This window comes from Arvicola amphibius, chromosome 2 (genome assembly GCF_903992535.2).
Source record: "Arvicola amphibius chromosome 2, mArvAmp1.2, whole genome shotgun sequence".
Lineage (NCBI taxonomy): Eukaryota > Metazoa > Chordata > Mammalia > Rodentia > Cricetidae > Arvicola > Arvicola amphibius.
This window is the reverse complement of record NC_052048.2, coordinates 76,991,424-76,998,799: the sequence shown is the minus strand read 5'-3', so window position 1 is coordinate 76,998,799 and position 7,376 is coordinate 76,991,424. Positions and strand designations below refer to the sequence as shown.

The following is a 7,376-nucleotide window of genomic DNA, read 5'->3' as shown; positions in this document are numbered from 1 at the left end:
AGTTCTGTTTCTCCTGAGGGCAGTGTAAAGTATGCCAGACCAATCAGAAATAAAGTCACGTTTCTGTCACTATGTGACCTTGGGCAGATCACTTAAGTGCGCCAGGCCTGGGTCCCTCATTTATAACGAGGTAGGAGGCGTTTACGGTGCACTGGGTTATCTGTTCTACAGGTCACTGTCATCTATATCAAAGCTGTAATTGTAATTCTTAGTACCGTGCCGGCCACTAACTGGACAACTCTTGAACTCTCTTCTCTTCCATCCACTTCTAAGGGCACCCGACCTGTGCGGTCACTTCCCCCATCCCTCTTCTTTCAAAACAAATTCGGCTAGGGAAGAGCAGAAGCATCTGTCCCTTTAAGGTCGGCCGCCTCCCGGCCACCGGGGACTCACTCCCACTCTCCCTTTCACTGGGGACCGTCCTCTTCACAGTCAGAATCGGCCACGTACTAAGTGCCGCTTCCAACCAATCAAGACGCAGTTATCTCGGGCCTCTGAGGGGCATGCACTTGCACCAATGATCTCCAAGCCTTCTCCAGCGCCTCACTTTGAAGGCGGGTGCAATCACAGGACGGGCCAATCTGTTCCAGAGAAGGCATTCGGGAACCGGAAAGGCTAACCAATCAGTAAGGAGGACTCTGGGGAGGCACATTTCTTATTGGCCATCGCTTCCGGAAAAGGGCAGGGCTTCCACACGCAAAACTACAATTTGATTGGTAGGCATGATGTTGACAACTGGGAATGCGCCCGCCTGGATCGGAGTGGCAGGGCGCGCAGCCAATCGCAGAGCAGAAGAGGGGACCGCTCGCTCAATGGGCGATGTCCGCACAAGGCTGTCACTCAGGTGGCGGTGGCTGAGACGTGGCCGGGCAGCCCTGCTGCTGCGGCGCGAAGTCGGGAGGCGGCGGGGTCCGTGGCGCACGCTCGTGGTGCTCCGAGGCTCCGAGCGGCGGGACGGGCGGGCGCCGACGGCCGGGTCTCCATGCCCGCGCGTGGGGCGGGCCGCTGATGGAGCGCGCCACCCGGGCCGGGCCGCGCGCGCTGTTGCTGCCTCTGCTGCTGCTGCTGGGCTGCTCGGCGGGGATCTCGGCGGCCACGCGCGCCCGCAGCCTGCCCGCGCCCACGGCGGACGCGGCGTTCGGCTTGGGGGCAGCGGCCGCCCCGACTTCGGCCGCGCGGGTGCCTGCGGTGGCTACGGCCGAAGTGACCGTGGAGGACGCCGAGGCGCTGCCGGCCGCTGCTGGCGAACATGAGTCACGCGCGACCGAGCCCGACGACGACGTGGAGCTGCGGCCGCGCGGCAGGTGAGAGGTTGCGGACCGGGATCCGGGTGCCTCTCGCAGGGATGAGAGTAACTGCGGACAAGCAGAAAGCCGCGACACCTTCCTGCGTCGTTCAGAGTGCCTGTCTGGTCCTGGCTGTGGGAGGGCAACAGCATCCTCAAAGGAGGATGAGGGATGCTAGGAGAACCTAGCACCCGGCTTAGAGAGGAAAGCCCACTTCCTCGGATTCATTGTTTCCGGGCTTGTCCATCCTCCTGGTCCTTTCTACACTCTCATTCCCAAATATGTGACTCGTTCTATTCCAACGCCGTTGCGACAGCTGTTTAGAGAAAGGACTTTGAAAAGAGATGTCTACATGTATCCTTCAAATACAAATACGTTGTGACTCCTAGTCAAGAGTTTTGATTTTCTGTTTCTCTAATTGAGATCTGCTGGAACACCTGCTTCAGAATTGCCTGGGGGATGCTGGTTTAATGGACAGTTTTTTAGGCTCCGCCCCGGTTTTACTGAACCAGACCTTTTCTGGGTAAAAACCTGAAAACTGCGTGTTGAACAAGCTCCCCCGACTGCACTTGAACACACTAAAGTTTAAGCTCTCTGGTTAGGTTCTTGTATACCGGCAGTTCTTTGATAGTTAAAAGGGGTTACCATAGTTTATTTCAGTTGGGTTTCTTAGCCTTATAAGCATACAAATTCAAGAGACGAATTTTGACATAATTTTCAAAGTCTGCATGGAATATAAAACACTTTAATGATAAAGTATTTTCAGACAGCACATGTGGAAAAAGTGGCACTATTTAACAAAAGGAGTGATAAAAGCATTAGGTAAAGCAAGACAGGGAGAACCAGATCTAAATTAGAAAGTATTTTAAGTTTATAACGTAGTAGTTACTAAGTTCTAACAAGTATCGGAACCTTGACTCTATGTTCCCAGCGACTACTAGAAATAACCTGAGTCCTAAGAGTATCCATAAACATTTGGATAAACATCTTGGAGCTGCTGTAAATTACAAGTAGTAATTTACCAGAATAAATTGCAAGAAGTAGAGTGAAATATTTTGTTTTCCTGAGAACATACATCCACAGCAGCAGGTCCTTACTAAACTCATCAGAGCCCAAGATTCACTGTCAGTCCCCATGTTGAGCAGGTAGCCCTTGGTAGGAGTGTGCAGTCCAGTGGTCAGGGAGAAGCCGTGCAAATGAAGCGTTATGGGTGATCCAAGGCTTTTATGGTTTTCACTGTGTAGGGAGAAGGGGTGAGGTAGGTTCACAGGCAAGAAATTGCTGGGTCAGGGTTGAAAATGGGTAGAATGCAGACAGTAGTGCACTTCAGACAGCAAGAGGCATGGGGGTTGGAAATTATGCTGAGATCATTTGTCATACTTGTGTGCGTGCATGCGTGTGTGTGTGCCTGTGCCTACCCTAACAACATCATTGCTTGGAAACATGTTGTTAGACCTCCAGAGTCAGGCACCACCCAACCTACTGACTAAGCATCTATATTGTAATAGATCCCGTTATGATTAAATGAACATTAGTTTGAGAACTATTATCTTGAATGGCAGGCCTGAGCAAAAGTTATGTTGAACTCTTTCTCTAACAACAGGGTTGACTGAAACCCGAGGTAAGGATACTAAAAGAACATCCTTGTTAGCCCCATAATGGCTCCCACAATCAAGCTATGTCTTTCCTTGTTCTCCCTCTCCATCCTTTCCCCATCTGGACCACCCCATTCCCTCATGTTCTCCTCCTCCCTTCCCTTCTCTCTTCCCCCCTCCTCTACTTTCCTTTACCCCTCCCAGTTTTATAGTGGGTGGGTAGATGGGGGCGAGGGAACACCTGCATAGGAACAACTAGGCCCTCTGAATGTGGTCAGACTGTGGAACCACTGACAGTGGGGCCAGGATTTATCCCTAGTGCTTGAACTGGCTTTTTGGAGCCCATTCTCTTTGGAGGGTACCTTACTCAGCCTAAATATAGGGTGGAAGGCCTTGGTCCTGCCTCAAAGTGATGTGTCTGACTATGTTGACTCCCCATGGGAAGCCTTACCTTCTCTGAGGAATGGATGTGGGCTGGAAGGAGGGGAAGGTTGGGAGAGCGGGAAGAGAAGAAGGAATGGGAGCTGGGATAGGCATGTAAAATGAGAAAAGATAGTTTTTTTTATAAAAATAAAAATTAATTAAAAAAGAAAATGAAAGGAATAAAGGTGGCTCTTTATTTGAGGTGGCTCTTGCTTCTTTATAGTCGCAGCACCTGGGAGGCAGAGGTGGGAGGATTGCTGTGAGTTCTGGATTGTAGAATGCAGGACCACTTTCTTCCTTACTGAGAAACAAGAGTGAAACTAGAAGAAATCCGCCTGGAGGAGAGCATGTGATCTCTGGCCGATGGGACTGCACAGTAGTGTGAAGTTAGCATAGTGTAATGAGTGTGAAGCCACGGGTGAGTTGGGTCAGCTGGAGATACATATTCAAAGTTAAAGAAAAAGGTTTTTTCTAAGTGCTATTTACAAGTTAAAAAAAGTCTGAAAACATCAGTTCCATAATAATAGAATGATATCCTGTTTGTTTCAGGGGGAGGGCTGGAGGGACAGAGCTAAGTTAACCAAGCGTTGATTGCAGACAGCTGTGAGGAACTCTGGCATTTGCAGAACAGGGGGAGGTGGGGAATCAAGGGCTGTGTTTTTGTGCCTTGTCTTTTGATGCATAGCAAGATGGTACCTATTGAGATTCATTTTCTCCTTTGATAGGCATTCGTCTTTACCCATGGCACTTGACGTGTTCACTCTGCATCTCAGGCATGTGACTGACTGGATAAATATTCTTGTTTCCCAAAAATATAAACTTGTTTTTCTAGTAGCAGTCTCCCAAAGTTTTCTTCTAAGCTTTAGACTGGCAAATGATATACTCCCGAGAGAGAGAGACAGAGACAGACACACACACACACACACACACACACACACACACAGAGAGAGAGAGAGAGAGAGAGAGAGAGAGAGAGAGAGAGAGAGAGAGAGAGAGAGAGAGAGAGAGAGAATTGGGAAGATCATCTCAATCACACACTTAACTGTTGGGCTTTAAGGATACTGGCAGAGTTTATATTACCAGCTCTAATTCTAACCTGTAACAAATTGCCAAGTGTTAGTTGGTCCCTGCAGTGGGTTGGGCGTACACTGTTGCTTGGTTCCTGCAGTGGGTTGGGCCTGCAGAGAGTTACTTGGTTCCTGTAGAGGGTTGTCTTTCACACCAAAGACATTCTGAAATTATAAGGAACTAATTTAATCTTGATTGTCACACTCATTGCAAAGTGTATTTCCTTTTGCATTGCTTGTTCTCCCTACTTCCTAACACAAGTATTACTGAACTTAACATGTCTTCCTGGTGTCTCTGTACACTGTTCCCCTACTAAGAGAAGTTTTTGGGTTAAATGAGATAACATCAAATATTTTGCAAATGTAAGATGATTTAATTCCTCTTTATTTCTCTTTTGACTCTGTCTTTTCCCAGACTGACTGGGTAGGAAGCAAAGGTGCAGAAATCTGGCCTTCCTTAAATTTTCAAATTCATAATCATAATATTTTGTTTGTTGTCTTAAATCCCCTTTAGGTCATTAATAAATAGTATCTCTGACTACTGTGTTGAAAGAGAACATTGTCAATCATGTAGGCCTGTCAATGTTCACTTTCCCCACTCCAGACTCTGGAGGTTAACCAAAATCACATTTAAAGAAGAATTTACATGTAACTTGCCAAACAAGTTGTAAGCCAAGCTAAACATACTTTGGGCCCATACATGGACTGTCTTTTCTCTCTACAATTGCCTTCAACTTCATTGATGCCTAGTACTCTGTGACAGGTACTAGGCTAGTCTTCATTTGGACCCAGCTCTGTGTGTTCATTTTACAAAAGAGACCTGTCAGTCAGTTGCTGTGAACAGTAGTTAGAACTTGGCTCTTCAGCACCAGTTACCTGAGGTCCCCACCTGCCTCTTTCCTTTTCTTTTTAGTGAAAGTGGCTGTTTATATAAATTGTTCTAAAACGCTTTGAGGGACCCTGGGTGTAGCTCTGTGATAGACAAATACTTAACATGAGTGAGGTCCAGGGCTTAATCAGGAACATCAAAAGCAAGAGGGCAAACAAACAAACAAGTTTAGAGGGTAAATGTAAGGGGAGGAAATTAGATATGTAGTGTTTTTAAATCCTTGTTCTATTTGTGAGTGACCATTTTGAGTAAAATTGCTTAATTGTATAAATTAGAGATACTTTTTTATTTTCTTCATGTAGCCCAGGCTGATTTTGAACTCATGATCCTCTGGCCTCTACCACCTAAATGCTGGGTTGTTTCATTGATGTTGATGTTTAGACAGAGTGTTATAATATAGCCCAGGCTGGCCTCAAGTTCATGATCCTCCAGATTCCCTTATGCTAGGATTATAGGCATGAGGCATCATATCTTGCCTAGAAACAGTTTCTGTCTTAAAAAGGACTCTCTGTTACTCTTGTGTTACATGTAGATTTGCTGAAGCTTCCTCAAGGTCTAGCTGATATATAAAAACATTTAAGCATAGTTGTTTTAGGTATTGTATTTATTTTCATTAGAAGCCTAGCTGTTCTTAAGATATGATTAAATATAGGAAGCTCGATTGGAAGATTTACGTAGTAGAAAAGGACAAGGAGTTAAGTCTAGTCAGTATTAATTTTTTTTGTATGAAAACACATGTTTCTTTTACTGAATGTATGTGTTGGTAGAAGATTCCTGGCCCTATCAAATATATATACTTATATGTATATATATTTTTCCAGTCAAATCATATTATTAGGTTTGTAAAGTATATTCACTAGAAGAAGAGAAATAGAAAATATTAAAGTAAGCAGGGTGTTTGTTTGTTTTCTAGACAGGGTTTCTCGGTGTAACAGTCCTGACTGTCCTGGAACTCACTCTGTAGACCAGGCTGGCCTCGAACTCACAGAGATCTGCTTGCCTCTGCCTCCCAAGTGCTGAGATTAAAGGCATGCGCCACCACCACTGGGAAAAGTAAACTGTTGCTAATATGTAAACGACTTAATCCAGATAATGCTTTCTGTCACCTGCTGGGAAGTCCATAGGAGTTAAAGACTCCTTTGAAATGACTTTATGAAGGAGTTTAGCATCCACCAGAATCCCGCAAACTTAACTGTCAGTAGACAGATGTTCTGAGCAGCTAAGTCAGAGTCAAGGGCTCTTTAAAATTAAGTCAGACCCAACACAGTCTGTGTATTCATTTGGCCTGAAGTCATTTCTTCTAAACTGAGGACGTAATCAGAATGGTTACAAGATAAATGACACTTTGATGACATTTCTTGAAGCAGGAAGGAAGGAAGGAAGGAAGGAAGGAAGGAAGGAAGGAAAGGAAAATGCATATTATAGTAACATAATAGTCATTTGGGCGGATTTGGAGCTGATAGACTCACAGCTGGGAAGACTGTATCCCCAGCCCTTTTCTAAACTTAATTATGAGTGGTCCTAGGCAGTTCCATTTCTTTGCATCTTTCTCAGCCTCTCTGTCTTTTTGATGTGTATAATGTCTTTACATCATGTAATTAACTTGTGTAATAAACATTTCCTTATTTTACTAGGCTAGGCACTGCCAGCACTGAGAGTAGAGAGAGCTCAGAGTCTGGCAGAAATAACTTTGTTTACAGAATTAACTAAATTGTAGTAGATAGGCATCCTTATAATGGCATGAAGCTGAAGAGAATGGGAATGTCACTGTCATATTATCAAATCCTTGAATATAAGAAGTGTCAGGGTAGGAGCTGGAGAAGTGTCTCTGGTTAAGAACACTTGCTGCTCTTGCAGAGAACCCAGGTTTGGTTCCAGCACCTATATAGTGGCTCACAATTATCCATTACTCCAGTTACAGGTGATCTTGTATCCTCTTTTGAGCTCCACGGGCACCAGGCATACACCTGGTACACATACATACTTGCAAGTAAAACACTCATACACATAAAATAACATACGTCTTTCAAAGAAATGTCAAAGGCCAGAGAAATAGTTCAGTGGACAAAATGGTTTCCATGAAGCCCGGTGACTTCATTTGATCGCTGGAATCCAG

At 45.3% G+C, this 7,376-nt stretch overlaps 1 protein-coding gene across 1 annotated transcript in view; it reads left to right on the top strand.

Annotated features, from left to right (window-relative positions):
- Positions 1–1,008: 1,008 nt before the first annotated feature.
- Eif2ak3 (eukaryotic translation initiation factor 2 alpha kinase 3) overlaps positions 1,009–7,376 on the top strand; it is a 67,734-nt gene continuing 61,366 nt past the window's right edge. The window contains exon 1 of the mRNA XM_038320550.1: positions 1,009–1,304. Coding sequence (XP_038176478.1) covers positions 1,009–1,304 — 296 coding nt within the window. The remainder of the gene's footprint in view (positions 1,305–7,376) is intronic.